General features: G+C 43.7%; 1 protein-coding gene across 1 annotated transcript in view; it reads left to right on the top strand.

Annotated features, from left to right (window-relative positions):
- Positions 1-41: 41 nt before the first annotated feature.
- Positions 42-23,969, top strand: part of zgc:112980 (uncharacterized protein LOC503706 homolog) — a 46,214-nt gene continuing 22,286 nt past the window's right edge. Inside the window, exons 1-16 of the mRNA XM_060898547.1 lie at positions 42-496; positions 1,765-1,861; positions 1,946-2,039; positions 4,926-5,082; positions 5,161-5,359; positions 5,459-5,581; positions 6,347-6,397; positions 15,021-15,143; positions 16,107-16,265; positions 16,421-16,474; positions 16,569-16,611; positions 20,818-21,052; positions 21,273-21,355; positions 21,766-21,864; positions 21,937-22,017; positions 22,181-22,285. Coding sequence (XP_060754530.1) covers positions 391-496; positions 1,765-1,861; positions 1,946-2,039; positions 4,926-5,082; positions 5,161-5,359; positions 5,459-5,581; positions 6,347-6,397; positions 15,021-15,143; positions 16,107-16,265; positions 16,421-16,474; positions 16,569-16,611; positions 20,818-21,052; positions 21,273-21,355; positions 21,766-21,864; positions 21,937-22,017; positions 22,181-22,285 — 1,809 coding nt within the window. The 5' untranslated portion in view covers positions 42-390. The remainder of the gene's footprint in view (positions 497-1,764; positions 1,862-1,945; positions 2,040-4,925; positions 5,083-5,160; positions 5,360-5,458; positions 5,582-6,346; positions 6,398-15,020; positions 15,144-16,106; positions 16,266-16,420; positions 16,475-16,568; positions 16,612-20,817; positions 21,053-21,272; positions 21,356-21,765; positions 21,865-21,936; positions 22,018-22,180; positions 22,286-23,969) is intronic.

Here is a 23,969-nt window from a genome sequence, read left to right as displayed (position 1 = left end):
GCTGGTCCACTTCCTGTTTTACACTTGTGACGTAACTTCCGGTCGGAACTTCTTTCTTTTTTTTCAGTAAAGCGCCAAGTTTGAAGCGTGGGCTGTTTATAAAGTTACTTTACTTTGTTACGTCTAAAAAAAACAACAACTTTTAATCAGTGTGTTTTGTTTTATCGCGGCTTTGACGGTACATTTCCGTGTTTGTTTGTTTGTCTGAGCTCCAGTGCTGATGAGCCATGTTCACCTCAGAATCTCAGTGTGTTCGCGGTGAATCAGAACTGTGTCTCTCCTGAGAGGTTTTACTTTGATTAAATAATCCGACTGCAGCGGGGTTTAAAAGGAGAAAGCTCACACTCGGCCATTTTCCGTGTTTGGGAGCTGAAGCGAGCGAAGAGGCGAATGGACACACACACTGAGGTGATTGTGCTGAGCGATTCCGAAGATGACCACACGGGGGCGCTCAAGAACTCCTCTGTTTTAATAGAAGAAAAGGAAGAGTGTAAAGGTGCGAAAACTTTTAATTTGATTACAGTAGCAGTGTTACACACACTTTATTCATAAAAAATCCATACACACTCTAATTCTTCCACTTTAATTTTCTCAGATTGACGCCTGCCTGTCTCTCTCTCCATCTCCCTCTCTCTCTGTCTATCTTGATTTCTCTGTACTCTCCTGATCTTTCTTTTCCTCCATCCATCCCCCCTCTCTCTCTCTGTCTATCTTGATTTCTCTGTACTCTCCTGATCTTTCTTTTCCTCCATCCATCCCCCCCTCTCTCTGTCTATCTTGATTTCTCTGTACTCTCCTGATCTTTCTTTTCCTCTCTCCATCCCCCTCTCTCTCTCTCTGTCTATCTTGATTTCTTTGTACTCTCCTGATCTTTCTTTTCCTCCATCCATCCCCCTCTCTTTCTCTGTCTACCTTGATTTCTCTGTACTCTCCTGATCTTTCTTTTCCTCTCTCCATCCCTCTCTCTCTCTGTCTACCTTGATTTCTCTGTACTCTCCTGATCTTTCTTTTCCTCTCTCCATCCCTCTCTCTCTCTGTCTACCTTGATTTCTCTGTACCTCTCCTGATCTTTCTTTTCCTCCATCATCCCCCTCTCTTTCTCTGTCTATCTTGATTTCTCTGTACTCTCCTGATCTTTCTTTTCCTCTCTCCATCCCCCTCTCTTTCTCTGTCTACCTTGATTTCTCTGTACTCTCCTGATCTTTCTTTTCCTCTCTCCATCCCTCTCTCTCTCTCTCTGTCTACCTTGATTTCTCTGTACTCTCCTGATCTTTCTTTTCCTCTCTCCATCCCCCTCTCTCTCTCTCTCTCTCTCTGTCTATCTTGATTTCTCTGTACTCTCCTGATCTTTCTTTTCCTCTCTCCATCCCCCTCTCTCTCTCTGTCTACCTTGATTTCTCTGTACTCTCCTGATCTTTTTTCCCTCTCTCCATCCCTCTCTCTCTGTCTATCTTGATTTCTCTGTACTCTCCTTATCTTTCTTTTCCTCCATCCATCCCTCTCTCTCTCTGTCTACCTTGATTTCTCTGTACTCTCCTGATCTTTCTTTTCCTCTCTCCATCCATCCCTCTCTCTCTCTGTCTATCTTGATTTCTTTGTACTCTCCTGATCTTTCTTTTCCTCTATCCATCACTCAATTTCTTGATCCATGAGTTCATCCTGCTCTCCTTTCTCTCTCTCTCACCACCTGTCCATCTTTCTCATGGTTGTGTATGAGTATCAGGATCAGTGCATTGCTAATCTCGATGTGTTCATGTTTCATAGCTCTGCCTGAAATTCTGGATGAGGATGTGACCATAACCTTTTCTCGGAAAGCCAACGTTATGCCTCACGCCAGATACGACTGCACCGTCTCTTTCAGGTAAATCTCTCTCACCTGGATTTCTTTTCTATTTTTTAAACAAATATTGATTTTTGTCCTAAACGAAGCGTGGCTGTTTCTCAGCTTTACAGACTCAAACGTCTCAGGGCCGGAGAGCAATAATGCAGCGTACTGCGAGCAGTGCTTCTGTTATATCTGTAACCAACTGGCCTCACAGGTAAGAACAACAGAACCGCAGAAACAGGGTGTCACCTGGAACCTAACCCGGTAACGTGTGTTAGAGCGTTGAAGCCGTTGATTATTTTCCTGAAACGGCACATCCTTCATATACGTCAACAATTACTTATTTTGTTATTTTACAAAAACAGGACAAAAAGTTTTAACATCGGATCCACTGCTTGTACAGTGTCTCGCAAAAGTATTCACGCTTGGTGTTTGTCCTGTTTTGTCGCATTACAAGCTGGAATTAAAATGGATTTTTTTTGGGTTTAGCACCATTTGATTTACACAACAGGCCGACCACTTTTACAGCTGCAAGTCTCTTGGGGTGTGTCTCTATTAGCTTAGCACATCTGGCAACAGGGATTTTTGTCCATTCCTCAAGGCGAAACTGCTCCAACTCCTTCAAGTTAGATGGGTTGCGTTGGTGGACAGCAATCTTCAAGTTATGCCACAGATTCTCAATTGGATTGAGGTCTGGGCTTTGATGAGGCCATTCCAAGACGTAAATGTTTCCCTTTAAACCACTCCAGTGTAGCTTTAGCAGTATGTTTAGGGTCATTGTCCTGCTGGAACGTGAACCTCCGTCCCAGTCTCAAACCTCTGGCCGACTCAAACTGGTTTTCCTCCAGAATTGCCCTGTATTTAGTGCCATCCATCTTTCTTTCTTTCAATCCTGACCAGCTTTCCTGTCCCTGCAGATGAAAAATATCCCCACAGCATGATGCTGCGCCCACCATGCTTCACTGTAGGAATGGTGTTCTCAGGGTGTTGGGTTTGCGCCACACATGGCGTTTCCCATGATGGCCAAAAAGATCAATTTTAGTCTCATTTGACCAGAGAATCTTCTTCCATGTGTTTGGGGAGTCTGCCACATGCTGTTGGGCAAACTCCAAATGTGTTTTCTGAAGCAATGGCTTTTTCCTGGCCACTCTTCCATAAAGCCCCACTCTGTGGAGTGTACGGCTTAAAGTGGTCCTATGGACAGATACTCCCATCTCCGCTGTGGATCTTTGCAGCTCCTTCAGTGTTATCTTTGGTGTCTTTGTTGCATCTCTGATTAATGCCCTCCTTGGCCGGTCTGTGAGTTTTGGTGGGCGGCCTTCTCTTGTCAGGTTTGTAGTGGTGCCATATTCTTTCCATTTTGCTATAATGGATTTAATGGTGCTCCGTGGGATATTCAAAGTTTGGGATATTTTTTATGACCCAACCCTGATCTATACTTCTCCACAACTTTGTCTCTGACCTGTTTGGAGGCTCCTTGGTTTTCATGTTGCTTGTTTAGTAGTGCAGCAGAGTCAGGGTCCTTCCAGAACAGGCTGATTTATACAGACGTCATGTGACACTTTGATTACACACAAGTGGATCTTAATCAACTAATTATGCAGGGCTCGAAATTCATATATTTTTTCACCAGCCAGCCGGACTAGTTCCCTTCCAGAGTAACTCGCCAAACAGAAAATCAACTCGCCAAAATTTGTTCATGTATGAATTTTACTTCTGTCAAAAATAACGCAAAAGAGAGTAGTTACCATTGTTCATGACTAATGTGCATTTATTTCAAGACCCGAGTATTTTGATCCTGTTGTTAAATACATAAATGAGAACAACACAGAGCACCATAATATCTCATCTCATTATCTGTAGCCGCTTTATCCTGTTCTACAGGGTCGCAGGCAAGCTGGAGCCTATCCCAGCTGACTACGGGCGAAAGGCGGGGTACACCCTGGACAAGTCGCCAGGTCATCACAGGGCTGACACATAGACACAGACAACCATTCACACTCACATTCACACCTACGCTCAATTTAGAGTCACCAGTTAACCTAACCTGCATGTCTTTGGACTGTGGGGGAAACCGGAGCACCCGGAGGAAACCCACGCGGACACGGGGAGAACATGCAAACTCCACACAGAAAGGCCCTCGCCGGCCACGGGGCTCGAACCCGGACCTTCTTGCTGTGAGGCAACAGCGCTAACCACTACACCACCGTGCCGCCTCGCACCATAATATATCATCAACAAATAATAATATATTGGACTTTTTTCCCCCCATCAGCGAGGGGGCGGGGTTTGTAGGTTGGGATGTCTGTAAACCAATCAGGATGCTGTTTGTCTAGCATGCGCGTCATGAACAGGCACACGCGCAGTCTCTCTCGCGCACTCCGTCATATGCGCGATGCAGACATTGTTTCGCTTGCTCTAGATTCCGGGAGATATTCTCCAATTTGCGGGCATCAGGGAGCCGCTATCAATATGCAGGAGACTCCCGGAACTTCCAGGAGACTTGGGATGTCTGTTATATGCATGCGCAGTAGTGAAAAAACCGACAGCCTGACCGTCCTGCCGATTAACACAGACACGGCACACGCTTAATATGTGGCGGCTTTAGTTGACGGTGTGTCTGAATCTTCGCTTCGTATATCTTTTTTTTTTTTTCGACTAGCCAGCCGGGCTGGCTAGTGACAGGAATTACTCGCCAAATGACAAATTAAGTCCACTGCGAATTTCAAGCCCTGTTATGCGAGTTATGAAGTGAATTGGTTGGAGCAGCTCTTATTTAGGGGTTTCATACGAAAGGGGGTGAATACCTATGCACACTCCAGATTTCTGTTTTTTTTCATCTTATTGTTCGTGTCACAATAAAAACAATTCTCACCTTTAAAGCTGTAGGCATGTTGTGTAAATCAGATGGTGCTAACCGTCCAAAAATCCATTTTAATTCCAGCTTGTAATGCGACAAAACAGGACAAACACCAAGGGGGATGAATACTTTTGCAAGGCACTGTACATGCATAATGTTCTATATTAGGTGTATTTTTGTATTTATAACATTATTATACATGTATTATAATATTGATTTTATTTATTTTTGTGTGCGAAGTGCAAGTTCTGGGCCGTTCCCGGGTTGTGTCACTGTAACGCTCACAAGCGTAGCGTTTACTGGAAATCCCTCCGCGACAAAAGGATCCTGGGACACCTGCATGAGCTGAGCTTCACCTTTAAACCGGCGGATATGGATTCAGCCCTCCAGCGTGCTGGTACGTATCAAAACCTTTAACCGCTGAAAACGGTGACGTGATGAAATGGGTGTCGAATAAATGGTGTGTGTGTGATAGAAACCTCCCTGCAGGAGTTCTCATGTAGCTTGTCGCTGAAGTATGCCACTTTCTTGATGGTGAGCCGCCAAATTGCCTGCGGTTGCCTGTGTCATTCCCGTTCCACCAATAGCAAAGCAGCAGAGTGTGGCTCGGCCAGTGGGAACGTGATGGGATGTTCCTTGTGCTATAACGAGCACCAAAAAAGTATTCTGTATAAGTAAGTGGAATATTTTCCCTGGGATCTGTATGTGGTGTTTTTTCTCTTCTCTGCTCTGCATGCGTCTGATGACGTGGTGTTACTTTGCGGCGTTTATAGCTACACTCCTGTGATGGAGCATGTGCACGCTTTTCTCGATGACTCCTTGAAGGAAAGTCCAAAGACCAGCTCGGTCATGGTGCTTGGGGCCATGAAGCTTTTCGTCAAACACTCTGCACCTGGGTAAACACACACACACACACACATATATATCATGTGTTGTAAAAATATATCCGAATGGTACGACATAGATATATGTATATGAGTGATTCCACGCTTATGGGTACTGAAATGGGGACATGAACTTATTTTTAAAAATTCACCTAAAACCATTTCTTTTTTTACCATCAGGTCACAAAACATGTAATCTTTAATGAATGATATGTTAAAAGATAACTTTAATTTTCTGAGATGTAATAAAAACATATTTATATGCCAAAGTCAAGCCTATGAGTTCCAAAATGATGTCTGTTCCATTACTTCTGTTACGATTGTCCATCTCGCGTCTGTTACAAATTAATTACAATCTAGCTCTATACCATGTTAATCTTATTGAAAGAATGTGTATGTTTATTCTACTACACATGTTTATTAATTATATTTGCTAAAACATCACCTTCCTATGTTTCAAAAAGTAATTCTACATTGTTAAAATTGAGAATCTATATGTCCACAACACTTCTGTTACGTTCTGACTTTGGCATATAAATATGTTTTTATTACATCTCAGAAAATTAAAGTTATCTTTTAACATATCATTCATTAAAGATTACATGTTTTGTGACCTGATGGTTAAAAAAAGAAATGGTTTTAGGTGAATTTTTAAAAATAAGTTCATGTCCCCATTTCAGTACCCATAAGCGTGGAATCACTCATATATATAATTTTTTTTTTTTCCCCCAATTTTTGTGGAAGATTAAACATTTTTGTTGGTCTTCCCCTCCCCAGAAACGTACATGCTCCGGCGATTTCACTTGTCACACTGGAACTGTTTGGGAGGTAATGTTTATAAATGTTGTAATTATCTTATAATCTCTATCTAAGTGAGTTTTAGTGAAAAAGTTGAAAAACACCTAAACAGGCAACATCCTGAGCGAGCATACCTTTTTTTCATATTATTTCACACTACAGAACAATCTATTGGTTAATACAACCCCGATTCCAAAAAAGTTGGGACAAAGCACAAATTGTAAATAAAAACGGAATGCAATGATGTGGAAGTTTCAAAATTCCATATTTTATTCAGAATAGAACATAGATGACACATCAAATGTTTAAACTGAGAAAATGTATCATTTAAAGAGAAAAATGAGGTGATTTTAAATTTCATGACAACAACACATCTCAAAAAAGTTGGGACAAGGCCATGTTTCCCACTGTGAGACATCCCCTTTTCTCTTTACAACAGTCTGTAAACGTCTGGGGACTGAGGAGACAAGTTGCTCAAGTTTAGGGATAGGAATGTTAACCCATTCTTGTCTAATGTAGGATTCTAGTTGCTCAACTGTCTTAGGGCTTTTTTGTCGTATCTTCCGTTTTATGATGCGCCAAATGTTTTCTATGGGTGAAAGATCTGGACTGCAGGCTGGCCAGTTCAGTACCCGGACCCTTCTTCTACGCAGCCATGATGCTGTAATCGATGCAGTATGTGGTTTGGCATTGTCATGTTGGAAAATGCAAGGTCTTCCCTGAAAGAGACGTCGTCTGGATGGGAGCATATGTTGCTCTAGAACCTGGATATACCTTTCAGCATTGATGGTGTCTTTCCAGATGTGTAAGCTGCCCATGCCACACGCACTAATGCAACCCTATACCATCAGAGATGCAGGCTTCTGAACTGAGCGCTGACAACAACTCGGGTCGTCCTTCTCCTCTTTAGTCCGAATGACACGGCGTCCCTGATTTCCATAAAGAACTTCAAATTTTGATTCGTCTGACCACAGAACAGTTTTCCACTTTGCCACAGTCCATTTTAAATGAGCCTTGGCCCAGAGAAGACGTCTGCGCTTCTGGATCATGTTTAGATACGGCGGCTTCTTTGAACTATAGAGTTTTAGCTGGCAACGGCGGATGGCACGGTGAATTGTGTTCACAGACAATGTTCTCTGGAAATATTCCTGAGCCCATTTTGTGATTTCCAATACAGAAGCATGCCTGTATGTGATGCAGTGCCGTCTAAGGGCCCGAAGATCACGGGCAGCCAGTATGGTTTTCTGGCCTTGACCCTTACGCACAGAGATTCTTCCAGATTCTCTGAATCTTTTGATGATATTATGCACTGTAGATGATGATATGTTCAAACTCTTTGCAATTTTACACTGTCGAACTCCTTTCTGATATTGCTCCACTATTTGTCGGCGCAGAATTAGGGGGATTGGTGATCCTCTTCCCATCTTTACTTCTGAGAGCCGCTGCCACTCCAAGATGCTCTTTTTATACCCAGTCATGTTAATGACCTATTGCCAATTGACCTAATGAGTTGCAATTTGGTCCTCCAGCTGTTCCTTTTTTGCACCTTTAACTTTTCCAGCCTCTTATTGCCCCTGTCCCAACTTTTTTGAGATGTGTTGCTGTCATGAAATTTCAAATGAGCCAATATTTGGCATGAAATTTCAAAATGTCTCACTTTCGACATTTGATATGTTGTCTATGTTCTATTGTGAATACAATATCAGTTTTTGAGATTTGTAAATTATTGCATTCCGTTTTTATTTACAATTTGTACTTTGTCCCAACTTTTTTGGAATCGGGGTTGTATGTTAGTTAGTGGATGTCATTAATAAATACAGTGTTTTCCCCAGAAAAAAATGAAAGCCCTAAATTGTGGCATGATAAAACACAGACAATTGAGCGCCAATGGCGCGAAGTGAAACTAGGGGGGTCCGGGGGCATGCCCCCCCGGAAAATTTTTTGAAAATAGATGCTCTCAGGTGCATTTTCAGGGTCTCTGAGAGGTTTTCGATACATGATTATCGGATAGATTTTACCAGTGTTTCAATGATTTCTGACCTAAATAGTATTAATGTATACACATTTGAAATTTCACCTTAAAGTTCAACATGCAAGCTAACCTATTTTGTTCTAGATTACTGAGGTATATGACAGATTGAAAATCTACGGGGATCCCTTAATTATCTATCATCGAGTTGTGTTGTAACAAAAATGTGCACGAAAGTGGTTTGCTCCGTCTTATGCAATCCAGTGAAGAGAATCGATCATCATGACCTCCTGTTGATCACAAAGGGATCTGAACCTAAGACCTGCCACCTTAAAATAAGTTGCTGTTTTACTATAACTGTAACGATTTAGAATGTTTCTGATGCAATTACCGTAATATATGTAGAACTAAGATACACTGAAAAGAAAAGTAAGGCAACTGCACATTATAAAGTTTAAATTTTGGCACTTTATTAAATGGACTAGATTAAGATTAAAACATGTTTAAAGGAAAAGAAAACTTAATTCATACATTGAAGTTGGCAGAAAGATTATGTATTTATAAACACATTCATGAATGATAATAGACCAGGTCAAACTTTTGTGATTAAAATCAGTCGGCTTTGTCCGTCTGGTCGGGGACAACATCGGCAGCCAATGAGATCGCTTATAATGACTCGGAAACTTCCAGGATGTCTGACATTTTCTTTCGATATTTTTATTGAACGGTTTGAACACGTGATCTTGACACAGCCAACAGATTACAGTTTGTTTACATCATACCACGCGAGCATATTAGTTTGACAGAATCAACACAAACATTGGGGAAAAAAAGGCTGCTTGTTCAACACAAATATCAATCAATACGTAAATGGATCTGTTATTTGCTCTCCTATGTATCTACTTACTTGTGGGTAGGAAAGTTTAACGTATCGGTATAAATCTAAGCGTATCGGATTTTAACAAAAGCAACTAAGCATATCGGCAGGCAGAGCAAGCGTATCGGGCCCGATACGCTATAACGTTTCGGGGCCAACCATGTAATAGTATTATCAGCTGTGCGGTCGGGAGCTGCTTGGTGGCAGAGGCAATCACAAAAAACGCAGCTGGATGGTGGATTTTTAGCTGATTCTGCAGTAATGTATAAGGTACTATCCATGTTAGGTACTGAAAATATTCCCAAGCACAAATAAAAGCAACCCTTTTACCTACGTTTATATTACTATTCAAGGAAATAGGTTAACCCTTTGGGGTCGAGAGCTTCGCCGGCGAAGCTCGACAGGTTTAGAATGAGTAGGTCATGTATTTAGATAAATATCTTCAAGTTTTTAATCATACAAGCAAGATAAACATATTGACAAACTTTATGCTTTACACTTTCCTATGTACCCACTGCCAAATAATATAGTAGTTTTTAAATTACCTAAATTAGATGAAACTTAAAACTTGTCACCTTGCTCAGTCACACTGGAGTCAGAGCGCTGAGCGCCCACTTACACATTCATCAAAGACTGTTCACATGGTCATGGTATGATGATCACTTTCACTCTTTCGGTTTCACTTGGCTTCTATTTCCCTGTGGGAACGCCCACCATGAACAGGATAAAATCTGTCAGACATAGTTCAGGTTATTTGGAGGTAAAACTTGTTGCGAGATGGCACGCGGGTTTTATGCGCTTCGGATGATTCATGACAATGATTCGGTTCAATCTTGAACTGTGACACTGATGATGAGCGGTGCCCCCCTCCCCCTTGTTTTTTAAACTTCAACTCGATACAGCCAAAGATCATCTCGAGTAAGTGTAAACATGCGTTTCCCCAAAGCGTTATACAGGGATCCCAGATGACCGCTATTTAGCGGAATTCCGCTATTTTCTAGCGAAAGTGGTTTTTTTTTTTTTTTTTAAATCTCTTGTATAGCCATTAAAAATATGTTTAAGTAAAATGACCAGCAGAATACGTTCTGATTTGGTTTGCTTGTTTAGCGATGTTTTCGTCGGCTTCGTTTGTTCTCGTTGACATTCGGGAACACTCGGAAGTTAAATTGATGTAAATACCGCGAGCAGTGTTGCCAGATTGCGCGGTTCTCCGCCCAGTTGGGGGGTTTCAAGTGCATTTTGGCGGGTTTTGAACATATTTTGGGCTGGAAAACGTCAGGAGTATCTGGCAACACTGACCGCGAGACTGTACGCGATAGAACAAGAAAACAATATGGCTGCGCCCATTTGCTAGAAAACATGTTTTAACTCCGTTCGTGCTTTTGTTTCTAATGCGTTGAACTTAATTCAGAGCACTGCAGGAACATCAGAAAAGCAGAAGGAAAGATCAGAGAAACAAAAGCAGAGAAAACTGGAGGAAAGACAGAATGCACCCCAGAAAAGAGCATTACATTCCTTTGCAGTGAAACCTTTCAAAAAGAGAGGTTTAAATCAAATATCTCCAGTATTTGCTGTACATATGTATATATCTAATATTACTGAATCATTGATTTCTGCTCATATTCATGATTTTTGAAAAATGAATGTGGCTTATAGTAGACTAGTTTTGACATTAACTTGAAACAAAAAAAAATAAACAAATGAGATGAACGATGGATACTATTGTTATAACAAAATCAGTGGAATATTTAGGCAAGTATATTCTTCAAAGCTACATTTTCGTCTAATTTTTATAATTTTTTTTTTGCCACATGTCATCGATTACAAAATATGGCATCAAATAGATACACATTATGGTTAAATTCTATTGCTTTTCTATGTTAAATCTATGTAAAAATGTGTTCTATAGCATCTTTAAATGTTAAAATCTCAACAGCTTCAGGCAGCCCCCTTGACCCCTGCTGATAGTTTCTCATCTCATTATCTGTAGCCGCTTTATCCTGTCCAATAGGGTCGCAGGCAAGCTGGAGCCTATCCCAGCTGACTACGGGTGAAAGGCAGGGTACACCCTGGACAAGTCGCCAGGTCATCACAGGGCTGACACATAGACACAGACAACCATTCACACTCACATTCACACCTACGCTCAATTTAGAGTCACCAGTTAACCTAACCTGCATGTCTTTGGACTGTGGGGGAAACCGGAGCACCCGGAGGAAACCCACGCGGACACGGGGAGAACGTGCAAACTCCGCACAGAAAGGCCCTCGCCGGCCACAGGGCTCAAACCCGGACCTTCTTGCTGTGAGGCGACAGCGCTAACCACTACACCACCGTGCCGCCCGGTGATAGTTTCTTACATTCCTCTATTTTTTTCAATTACTGCTGGGATCCCTGGTTATAGCGTGTCGGGCCCGATACGCTTGCTCTGCCTGCCGATACGCTTAGTCGTTTTAGTTAAAATCCAATACGCTTCGATTTATACCGATACGTTAAAATTTCCTACCCACAAGTAAGTAGATACATAGGAGAGCAAATAACAGATCCATTTACGTATTGATTGATATTTGTGTTGAACAAGCGGCCTTTTTTTCCCAATGTTTGTGTTGATTCTGTCAAAGTAATATGAACGCATGGTATGATGTAAACAAACTGTAATCTGTTGGCTGTGTCAAGATCACGTGTTCAAACCGTCCAATAAAAATATCGCAAGAAAACGGCAGACATCCCGGAAGTTTCCGATTCATTATAAGCAATCTCATTGGCTGCCGATGTTGTCCCCGACCAGACAGACAAAGCCGACTGACTTCAATAAGCTAGAAGAAGACTCGCTGGACAATTCAATCCACATCAACATGGATGACCGCGAGATGGACTATGAGAGGGCTGGCCAACACTGGGCCAAGCAAAAGCCGAGGAGAATTAATCTGCTTTAAAGGAGGAGGAAACTTTATTCATTAGTTTGGGTTTGCAGAAAGATTATGTACTTATAAACACTCTCACGAAGTGAAGCTGTCCAAATGTGTCAAATACAGCATCATTTCAAATAATAATCATAAGCAGTTTTGTCAGTGTGAGGTCACTGGGATCCATTTAACAAAAGGCGGCTCCGGATTATTCTTTTGTTAAAGGCTCGCAGTGACCTCACACTGCCAAATACGCTTATCATTATTATTCAAAATTATGCTACATTTGACACTTATTAACACAATCTCTTCATGAATGTGTTTATAAATACATAATCTTTCTGCCAACTTAAATGTATGAATTAAGTTTTCTTTTCCTTTAAACATGTTTTAATCTTAATCTATTCCATTTAATAAAATGCCAAAATTGAAACTTTATAATACGCAGTTGCCTTACTTTTCTTTTCAGTGTATCTTAGTTCTACATATATTACGGTAATTGCATCAGAAACATTCTAAACCATTACAGTTATAGTAAAACAGCAACTTATTTTAAGGTGGCGGGTCTTAGGTTCAGATCCCTTTGTGATCAACAGGAGGTCATGATGATCGATTCTCTTCAGTGGATTGCATAAGACGGAGCAAACCGCTGTTCATATTTTCATGCACGTTTTTGTTACAACACGACTTGATGATAGATAATTAAGTGCAAGGGATCCCCGTAGATTTTCAATCTGTCATACACCTCGGTAATCTAGAACAAAACAGTTTAACTTGCATGCTGAACTTTAAGGTGAAATTTCAAATGTGTGTACATTAATACTATTTGGGTCAGAAATCATTGAAGCACTGGTAAAATCTATCCGATAATCATGTATCGAAAACCTCTCAGAGACCCTGAAAATGCACCTGAGAGCATCTATTTTCAAAAACTTTTCTGGGGGTGCATGCTCCCGCACCCCCCTAGTTTCACTTCGTGCCGTTGGCACTCAATTGTCTGTGTATTATCATGCCAGAATTTAGGGCTTTCATTTTTTTCTGGGGAAAACACTGGTAAATATTTCTTCTATTTCTGATGAACAGATCGGTTGATATGCGTACGCTGTAGTGCATACACAGGAAAAATGACTGAGCAGTTTTTCCAGAGTTAAAAGTATTTTCCTCAAAAATAGTTAATTTTGCTCTCTTTTAAGTTTAGAGAGTAAAATTTGGAGTGCAAAATTACAGAGTAATTGTGTAACAGAGTTGGTTGTGACTCTGAACTGAGTAAAATAGTACAATAGTTAATTTCAAGACGCACTGAATAGAGTCAAACACCAAAATAAAGTCAAATACCAGATAAATGAAGCTGTTGTAAAAAGCAGTTTTAGAACTGTGTTGGAATGGGTGAAAAAACATGACCTTACCCATTGGGACTTGACCTGATGGGATTAAGAGTTGGTAGTGGGAGGGGTTTTCACTCTTCTCATTGAATGAAATGGGAATTTTTACCTTTCTCATTGAATACCCCTCCCACTGCCAACCCTTTATCCCAAAACAATAGGACATACTTTTTTTTTTAATGGCCAGTTAATTGTTCAAATCAATGGAGCAGATTCAAGTTTTTGTGCTTGATCCATTCCTAAAGCCAGTATCTCACTGGCCTGCGACTAGTTGGAGACACAACAATTGTGATAAAATATGCAAATTCAGTTCTCGCACTTCAGCCAGTATCTCACGTCACGGAAACTGACTTGAGAAGGGTTCATGACGGCTTTGCGACACGTTTGCGGCTATTTTGAGAGAAATGTCGTCGCACGAATATTTTGAACATGTTCAAAATTTCAGCGACGAAGCAGCGACGCTTTGCGACTCATGCGAGGAAACTAAGAAGCCCCGTGAATGTTTCAAGACACTTTTGAAACTCCCTCGCGAATGACGTTCGCAAGCTGTCGCAGCCCAGTGAGATACTGGCTGAAGACTGAACAGGACTAGTCTGGTTAACACCAGACCATATCACAAGTGAAATATGGTCTGGAATCTGCCTATTGAATTTCTCGTAGGGGAGGTGTGGTTTACGATTGTCAACGGCCGTTTATTGGACGTTGCGAATGTCTATCATTTGGCGTATACGTAGCCCATGGCCAATCATGGCAGTTGTACCCGGTGACGTAGTTAGAGCAACGAAGAGGCGAAGAAGAGAAGGAAAGAGAAGGCAAAACAAAAATAGACTGTAACGCCAGACGCTGTTCTTTTTTTTTAAAACAAACTTTCGCTCTAAACTATTCAGAACAGTGTCTAAAGCTTGATCAAAAGTTTGGTTCGTATCGCTCGCCGCCATGTTAAATGTGATCCGTAAACAGTCCCAAATAAACTACAAGCTTCCGTTTGTCGAGTAGTACGCGTCACCGTCTTTCCACCCCTCCCCACTCTCTGATTGGCTCCCTAACTCAGGCGAGCCTTTAGACCATAGTTTCCATGCTGTCTTTTCAGATCGGAACGATTGTGCAAAGCAGCATGGGATTTCCCAGGCTAGAACAGGACCACTTCAGGTGATCAAAACGGTTCGTCACAATGGGTAAGGTCATGCTTTTTCACACATTCCAACACGGTTCTAAAACTGCTTTTTACAACATCTTCATTTATCTTTTTTTTTTTTTAAAGTATAATCATGACATACTACAGAGATATTATTGTAGCTAAGCTTGTGCTGAATACAAAAAAGTCATATGACTTTGAAAATACTGCTTAGATTTGTTGAAATTGACGACAAAATCAGAGCATGCCAAAATCATTCGAGCGCCAGAAAATACCCTCAGACCCCAGAGGGGTAACATAAATTCTGTTTTTGGGTTAATGTTTTGTTTTTATTATTATTATGAATATATATATATAATTTTATTTTTTATTTATTTTTAAAAGAGCAATGACAATGGTGCAGATTTTGTTCGTCACTGCTGACTTTCCTGCCTCCTTTGACAAGACACTGCAAGTCTTCCTCCAGACTCTCCCACTTCCTCCAGACTTGATGAAGTTCAGAAACAGGTGAAACATGCCACTGTGTGTATACGTCCTGAAACGCTTTTTTTTTTTCCTTTTCTTTTCCTTTTAGGCTTATCAGCAGTGCGATATTTGGTTTTTATCTCACATACTGAAACGAACAGATCTGGGGAACACTGAACTCAAATGTCGTTTGTATTTCCATTTTTGACCACTAAACTTAATTTGAATTTAAAAAAAAAAAAGGCACAAAACGAAAGAGCGTTCTTTTTGAAATGGTCCATGGGAATAAAAGAGCAGCTGAGAGGATCATTGGTGTCTCTCTCCCTTCTTTTATGGATATCTATAACTCCCGCCTCACCCGCAAAGCCATCAGGATCGCAGGTGACCCCACCCACCCACCCATCTCACAGCCTCTTCAGCCTGCTGCCGTCGGGGAGGAGACTGCGGAGTCTCCGGGCCAAAACCAGCAGGCTCAACGACAGTTTCTTTCACCAGGCGGTCAGGAGGCTCAACTCCCTCCCTGTTCTGCCCCTCCTCCCCCCTCTGCCCCCTTCAGCATCTGACATGTCATCCTCACAGTTTTCCCCCCCCAACACACATCATTCATTAACACACTGAACTCGGGGACCACACATCTCACTTTACCTCGCTCATTTGCACTATTCCGCACTACCTCACCTTAACAGCTGCTAGTTTGTTTATACTGCTTATTTCATGTTTACCTGCTATACCTCAAGTGCCCTTGACTGTTTGGTTATTTGAACCAATTTGTGTGTGTGTGTATATATGAGTGTTTAGTCTATGTCTAGTTCCTATCTAGAGTGTTTATACTGTTTACATTGTTTTTTTTTTTTTTTCAATTATTCTATTTTTATTTATTGCATTGCCTGTTTGCACCGTGGGTCAGAGAGGACTGAAATTTCATCTGTGCTGTATGTCGAGCATGTATAGCATATTTGACAATAAACTTGACTAAAAAAAACCGCATCTCTTCATTTGTTATAGACTGAATGTCCTTTCCTGGAACGACCTTTTGCTGTCGGCGGTGCTGAAGGGTCAGAACGTCACCGGGGTGAGGAAGGTCAAAGGTCAACGCCCAGAGGTACTGCATGAAACGGTGGTGGTGGTCCGAGCCCGGGTTCTTAAACTCCAGCAGCAGAACAGGTGAGTTCATTTCTACACATTGGAGACGACGAGCAAATAAAGGTACAAATCTGCATCTGTACAGTATAATAGAACCGTCTGGCGTTGCGTGACGACGTCATGGTCAGGCCTTCACGCCGAATTGATCTTCGCGCCTTTGATGTTGCGCTCTGCAGGTATCGTGAGCTGGCTCGCTACCTGAAAGTTGTGAAAAGTGACAGCGCTGCCAAGTGAGTCCCGTATTCTCGCTGTAATGTACGCTGAACCTTGAGTGTGTTTCACTTCACTATAAACCTCGTCTTGTTTTTCTTTTCTGTGACAAAGGCTACAGATGATGAGAGACTGGATTCCACTTTATTTGTGCAAGGTATTTGTGACCACTAATTTAATGTCCAGTTGTTGAAGCATTTTATCACTCGCGCTTTAGAACCAGAAACAATAACACACAAAAAAAAACAAGCTACACGTCTTTTGAGAATAACTGCAGCTGTCATCTCAGCACACACACACACGTTCACAATGGGGTAATTTAGCAAGGAAGCCCACACAGATACAGAGGGAACATGGATAAGTGGGTGATTATGGCAATAAATATCATGTCACGACATTTGAAAATATTTCTGTTATAATTCTTCTAACAAACTGTTGGCACACATGTACAGTGGTGCTTGAAAGTTTGTGAACCCTTTAGAATTTTCTATTTTTCTGCATAAATATGACCTAAAACATCATCAGATTTTCACACAAGTCCTAAAAGTAGATGAAGGGAACCCAGTTAAACACATGAGACAAAAATATGATACTTGGTCATTTATTTATTGAGGAAAATGATCCAATATTACATATCTGTGAGTGGCAAAAGTATGTGAAGCTTTGCTTTCAGTATCTGGTGTGACCCCCTTGTGTAGCAATAACTGCAACTAAACGTTTGCGGTAACTGTTGATCAGTCCTGCACACCGGCTTGGAGGAATTTTAGCCCATTCCTCCGTACAGAACAGCTTCAACTCTGGGATGTTGGTGGGTTTCCTCACATGAACTGCTCGCTTCAGGTCCTTCCACAACATTTCCATTGGATTAAGGTCAGGACTTTGACTTGGCCCTTCCAAAACATTAACTTTATTCTTCTTTAACCATTCTTTGGTAGAACAACTTGTGTGCTGAGGGTCGTTGTCTTGCTGCATGACGCACCTTCTCTTGAGATTCAGTTCATGGACAGATGTCCTGACATTTTCCTTTAGAATTTGCTGGTATAATTCAGAATTCATTGTTCCATCAATGATGGCAAGCCGTCCTGGCCCAGATGCAGCAAAACAGGCCCAAACCATGATACTACCACCACCATGTTTCACAGATGGGATAAGGTTCTTATGCTGGAATGCAGTGTTTTCCTTTCTCCAAACATAACATTTCTTATTTAAACCCAAAAGTTCTATTTTGGTCTCATCCGTCCACAAAATATTTTTCGAATAGCCTTCTGGCTTGTCTACGTGATCTTTAGTGTAGGTACAACAGCCCGTCTCTCTTTAAAAACTACAGATCCCACCAACCAACTTCCGCGTTTACCTACGTCACGCCTGGGCGGGATCACCTACGTCACTTCCTCCACAAGTGACTCAACCACAGTCCGTCTAAGAACTACATTTCCCATCAGCCAACTTCCGTGTTGACCTACGTCATGCTGGGCGGGATCACCAACGTCACATCCTCCATGAAGGCATAAGTAACTGAGCAACACTTCCGTCTTTCTCTTTTTGGTGCTGTGAATATCATCGCAAGCGGCGCGTTCTGCAGAGATAGAGGCTGCTCACCCGAGCAAACCAGATAAAGACGTCTTTTTCCTCAAGAATCAGAGTTTCGCGCTTTTCTTTCACCTTTGGCCATGGTAGATTCTAGAATCGCACGATTTTAAACTCCGATTGAGTTACAACCGGTTTTTTATTCGTACTATCAGTAACGTTACCAAACTGCCGCCAGAGCAGTTCATTTAAAGTTAGAAGCGACTGGATCCTTCTAATTAAAGCGTTGTGCACATTGTCTGATCAGAGACTTCCTTTTCATCACGAGCGACCACGCGTCGGACCAAGAAATCCTGTGCTTCACGGAAGCGACTCATGTGCTCCACAACGGTGAAACTCCAAAAGTCTCGGAACATGTCTCCATAATCTTGCTATAAGCAAGATACTGAAGTAAGACTGGCAATTTTTGGGCAAAAGACTAGTCTTAGGAATTAGTTTATGAAGAAGTGTGAATTTAAACTCAGGAACGGTTTAAATGTGTACACTGTAGACCCTCAGGGTATTGAATTAATTATTGTTTTGTTTTGATCTCTCAGTTGTTTAATAGATAGGTTTTGCATGCTTCTACTATCCCTTCCTAACACTCTTAATTTCATTCTTACACATATTTTGACCTCATCAAGATTTCAGTGGAATTAGCTGCTACGGCTAATTCTTTTGTTTCATTAGCATCCAGGGCTAATTGTATTTGTCTCCAGGGACTATAAGGCCTCACCACGTGGTCACACACACAAAACACACCTCAGTTAGCATCCCACGCTAGCCTTTTGGTTAGGCCATAGGCCTCACAACACACCTTAGCTAGCAAACCGAAGCTAACTCTCTTTGTTCTATAAAGAAACACGTGGTGACTCTTCCCCCCCTCCGTTCTTTATCACGAGGTCCTTTGTCTCAACTTTAGATAATATTCCAAGCCCTGATTCAATTCAGCCTTTATAGCGCATTCCCCCGTGCCCACATTCAAATCCACATATATCACGGATGATCATTTGAATGTATTTCAATTGTTAACATTTAATTTTTTTATCACACGTGCACACACACACATGCCCCTTTTCCACCAAATCAGTTCCAGGGCTGGTTCGGGGCCGGTGCTGGTTCACAACTCGTTCAACTTGCAAGCCAGCTGAGAAACAGTTTGCTTTTCCATAGCTCGCGGTGCTAAGCGGAGCCACTTCATTACGTCGCTGTATACGTCATTACGTCGCTACGTTTGCATAAACCTTGGTGCGAATATTGAAGCAAAAACAACGCGGAAGAAGCAGTAGCAGCAACAACAATAATAATAATGGATGACTTCGCGTTTGTACAGCTGCTGCTTCTCGTCGCTTAAAAATGGCGATCTTTCGCGGTCTTATTGTTGTTGGTCTTAACAACTCCACCCCCCCCACCCCCCACTGACGTAAGTGGTTCTTTCCTCTGGCCCAGCAGAGAGTTGGTGCTAGCCTGGAACCGGTTTTTCTGGCCCCAGAGCCAGTTCTTTGTCAGTGGAAACAGAAAACCCGGTTCCAAACTAAGCACTGGCCCCGAACCAGCCCTGGAACTGCTTTGGTGGAAAAGGGGCAACACGCTCCTATGGTCACACGCATCTCACTGTTTGCTGCTGACTATTTGAAGATTTCAACTGCCATTATTCATTTTATCTTTGTTATAATAAATTCAATTAATTATTGAAACTGTGTGTTTATTTGTTGTTCCAATATTTTTGAAGTTACTCAATCTCAAAGGATTCCAAGGTGCATATAGGTTGTGTAATATGGTAAGTGATCATAATAATTTGGAATATACCATAATTTAGCTGTTTGATTAATTTATTATTAAGCATCAAAATTAATGGTATTATTTAATGAGACTGATTTAATGAGATTGATCACTTAATTACTAATTGCACCTACATTAGCAAACTGCAGACGAGCAGCAATGTTCTTTTTGGAGAGCAGTGGCTTTCTCCTTGCAACCCTGCCATGCACACCATTGTTGTTCAGTGTTCTCCTGATGGTGGACTCATGAACATTCACATTAGCCAATGTGAGAGAGGCCTTCAGTTGCTTAGAAGTTACCCTGGGGTCCTTTGTGACCTCGCTGACTATTACACGCCTTGCTCTTGGAGTGATCTTTGTTGGTCGACCACTCCTGGGGAGGGTAACAACGGTCTTGAATTTCCTCCATTTGCACACAATCTGTCTGACTGTGGATTGGTGGAGTCCAAACTCTTTAGAGATGGTTTTGTGACCTTTTCCAGCCTGATGAGCATCAATAACGCTTTTTCTGAGGTCCTCAGAAATCTCCTTTGTTCATGCCAAGATACACTTCCACAAACATGTGTTGTGAAGGTCAGACTTTAATATATCCCTGTTTTTTTAATAAAACAGGGTGCCCACTCACACCTGATTGTCATCCCATTGATTGAAAACACCTGACTCTAATTTCACTTCAAATTAACTGCTAATCCTAGAGGTTCACATACTTTTGCCACTCACAGATATGTAATATTGGATCATTTTCCTCAATAAATAAATGACCAAGTATAATATTTTTGTCTCATTTGTTTAACTGGGTTCTCTTTATCTACTTTTAGGACTTGTGTGAAAATCTGATGATGTTTTAGGTCATATTTATGCAGAAATATAGAAAATTCTAAAGGGTTCACAAACTTTCAAGCACCACTGTATTTTCTATTATGGTATTATATACATGTAGGAAATTATCATAAACTACTGTTTTGCTGAGCTGCATGTGATGAATAAATTGCGCACGCGTGTGTGTGTGTGTGTAGGTTGGTGATTATGCTGGTGCGAACGAGTCCTTGTTCAGTCACATGCACGGCTGCTTGTGCACCGCCTCTAGGCTCAGTCCCACCCAATTTGGTGCCTACTTCAGAATATTAATGTCTGGCCATGCCCCCAGCGGCGTACCACACCCACCGCAGGTTGACTTCCATCCTTCTTCTCAAACGGTCCACCCGGTCCAGACAGATCCGTTACTTAGCAGCACATGGGAACCTATTGAAGGTAAATGACAACAATTAAACCCAATAACCAAATTGTTCTCAACAGACAATTTCCTTTGGTGTTGTATCAGACGTTTTAGTTTGTATCCTTGCATTGTGATTACTTGGATACCTTTGAAACGGTGCTCTGAGTGATTCTGACGTAGTCGTGTCTCGCTTTGTTATAAAAAGCGGCGTTGAGGTGGTTCCTGCATGTTCTGAACGCTGTCGTGTGTTTTTAGGAGGATCCAAACTGCTGAAAAGGCAGGAGGTGCTGAAGTTTGCACTCCGAGTCCTGAACTGTAACAATGCAGTCTTTGCACATGTGAGTATGAGCGTATGTCAGAGTAACTCTGGAATGTTTTGCGAGGTGTTTAGTGATACTCTGGCGTTACGGGATGACACGTGGCTCGTTCGTGCAAGCTGTACGCCAGAGTTTCGGCTCGGCTGGTTAGAGGTGACGGTGTTGATGTCGGTATGAGCACATGAAAGCACTGGAAGCTGATCTGTTGAGCAGAGTGTACAGATGAAGCAGACAGACTCAAACACTAAAGCATGATCACTGTGAAGAAGGGCATTGTGGGTAATTTGGGAAACTGTTAAGTTTTAAAGCTCGGAATTGTTTGATAATTTAAAAAATAATATGTATATTACACGAATATTGACATGCAAGTTGCTCCTTAAAATTTTGTTTATTATTATTATTATTATTCTAGTTTTTAATCTGTCTTTTAGGCCGAATGCTGGACAGCAGTGCTGAAATTTGCCAACCTGTCGTCGTCTTCTGGTCCAGATGGCTCGTGTTTACCGGAACCTGACTACAACTTCCTAAGAGTGAGTTGCACTGAGCTGATTAACACCTCACGGATGTTGTAAGAACATCACGACTGACTTGGTGTGTTTCAGAGGGCCGGGGACATCACCACGGGAATCCTCAGGGAACTCAAACGTACTTCACAGATCCTGATTCCGAAAAGCTTCCAAAACGTGAGTGTGAGATTCTGAGCCGTTAGTTATGTGCGTGTTGTGTAAAGTTGCATATTGTGGTGTAACCCTGGTGTCTGGGGTTTTTATTTTATTTTTTATAATTTATTTATTGTGTGTGAAAGCAGTGGGGTTGATGTGAAATATTCTTGTTGTTCTCCTTCAGGAATATCCGGACCACGCGTTGTTACTCTTAGCCACTCAGGCTTTAGCTGGATGTCTTCTGCACTCACAACTCAAACCCATCCTCCCCATCATCCTGACCTTCAAAGTAACTCTTCCTTACTGTCTGTCCCCCTCCCTCCCTCCCTCCCTCCCTCTGTCTGTCTGTCCCCCTCCCTCCCTCCCTCTGTCTGTCTGTCCCCCTCCCTCCCTCCCTCTGTCTGTCTGTCCCCCTCCCTCCCTCCCTCCCTCCGTCTGTCCCCCTCCCTCCCTCCGTCTGTCCCCCTCCCTCCCTCCGTCTGTCCCCCTCCCTCCCTCCCTCCATCTGTCTCCCTCCCTCCATCTGTCTCCCTCCCCTCCCTCCCTCCCTCCGTCTGTCCCCCTCCCTCCCTCCCTCCCTCCTCCGTCTGTCCCCCTCCCTCCCTCCCTCCATCTGTCCCCCTCCCTCCCTCCCTCCCTCCCTCCGTCTGTCCCCCTCCCTCCCTCCCTCCCTCCGTCTGTCCCCCTCCCTCCCTCCCTCCCTCCCTCCCTCCCTCCGTCTGTCCCCCTCCCTCCCTCCCTCCATCTGTCCCCCTCCCTCCCTCCCTCCATCTGTCCCCCTCCCTCCCTCCCTCCGTCCCCCTCCCTCCCTCCCTCCGTCCCCCTCCCTCCCTCCCTCCATCTGTCCCCCTCCCTCCCTCCCTCCGTCTGTCCCCCTCCCTCCCTCCCTCCATCCGTCCCCCTCCCTCCCTCCCTCCCTCCGTCTGTCCCCCTCCCTCCCTCCCTCCCTCCGTCCCCCTCCCTCCCTCCCTCCCTCCGTCCCCCTCCCTCCCTCCCTCCCTCCGTCTGTCCCCCTCCCTCCCTCCCTCCCTCCCTCCCTCCGTCTGTCTCCCTCCCTCCCTCCCTCCCTCCCTCCGTCTGTCTCCCTCCCTCCCTCCCTCCGTCTCCCTCCCTCCGTCTGTCTCCCTCCCTCCGTCTGTCTCCCTCCCTCTCCCTCCCTCCCTCCCTCCCTCCCTCTCCCTCCCTCCCTCCCTCCGTCCGTCTCCCTCCCTCCCTCCCTCCCTCCGTCTGTCCCCCTCCCTCCCTCCCTCCGTCTCCCTCCCTCCCTCCCTCCGTCTGTCCCCCTCCCTCCCTCCCTCCGTCTGTCCCCCTCCCTCCCTCCCTCCCTCCCTCCCTCCCTCCGTCTGTCCCCCTCCCTCCCTCCCTCCCTCCCTCCCTCCCTCCCTCCGTCTGTCTCCCTCCCTCCCTCCGTCTCCCTCCCTCCCTCCCTCCGTCTCCCTCCCTCCCTCCCTCCGTCTCCCTCCCTCCGTCTCCCTCCCTCCCTCCCTCCGTCTCCCTCCCTCCCTCCGTCTCCCTCCCTCCCTCCGTCCGCCTCCCTCCGTCTCCCTCCCTCCCTCCGTCCGTCTCCCTCCCTCCCTCTCCCTCCCTCCCTCCCTCCCTCCCTCTCCCTCCCTCCCTCCCTCCCTCCGTCTCCCTCCCTCCCTCCCTCCCTCCGTCTGTCTCCCTCCCTCCCTCCCTCCGTCTCCCTCCGTCTCCCTCCCTCCCTCCGTCTGCCTCCCTCCCTCCGTCCCTCCCTCCCTCCGTCTCCCTCCCTCCCTCCGTCTCCCTCCCTCCCTCCGTCTGTCTGTCCCCCTCCCTCCCTCCGTCTGTCTGTCCCCCTCCCTCCCTCCGTCTGTCTGTCCCCCTCCCTCCCTCCGTCTGTCTGTCCCCCTCCCTCCCTCCGTCTGTCTGTCCCCCTCCCTCCCTCCGTCTGTCTGTCCCCCTCCCTCCCTCCGTCTGTCTGTCCCCTCCCTCCCTCCCTCCGTCTGTCTGTC

Source organism: Neoarius graeffei, chromosome 18, assembly GCF_027579695.1.
Source record: "Neoarius graeffei isolate fNeoGra1 chromosome 18, fNeoGra1.pri, whole genome shotgun sequence".
Classification (NCBI taxonomy): Eukaryota; Metazoa; Chordata; class Actinopteri; order Siluriformes; family Ariidae; genus Neoarius; species Neoarius graeffei.
Note: the sequence above shows the minus strand (reverse complement) of the source record. Positions and strands in the feature narration are given on the sequence as shown.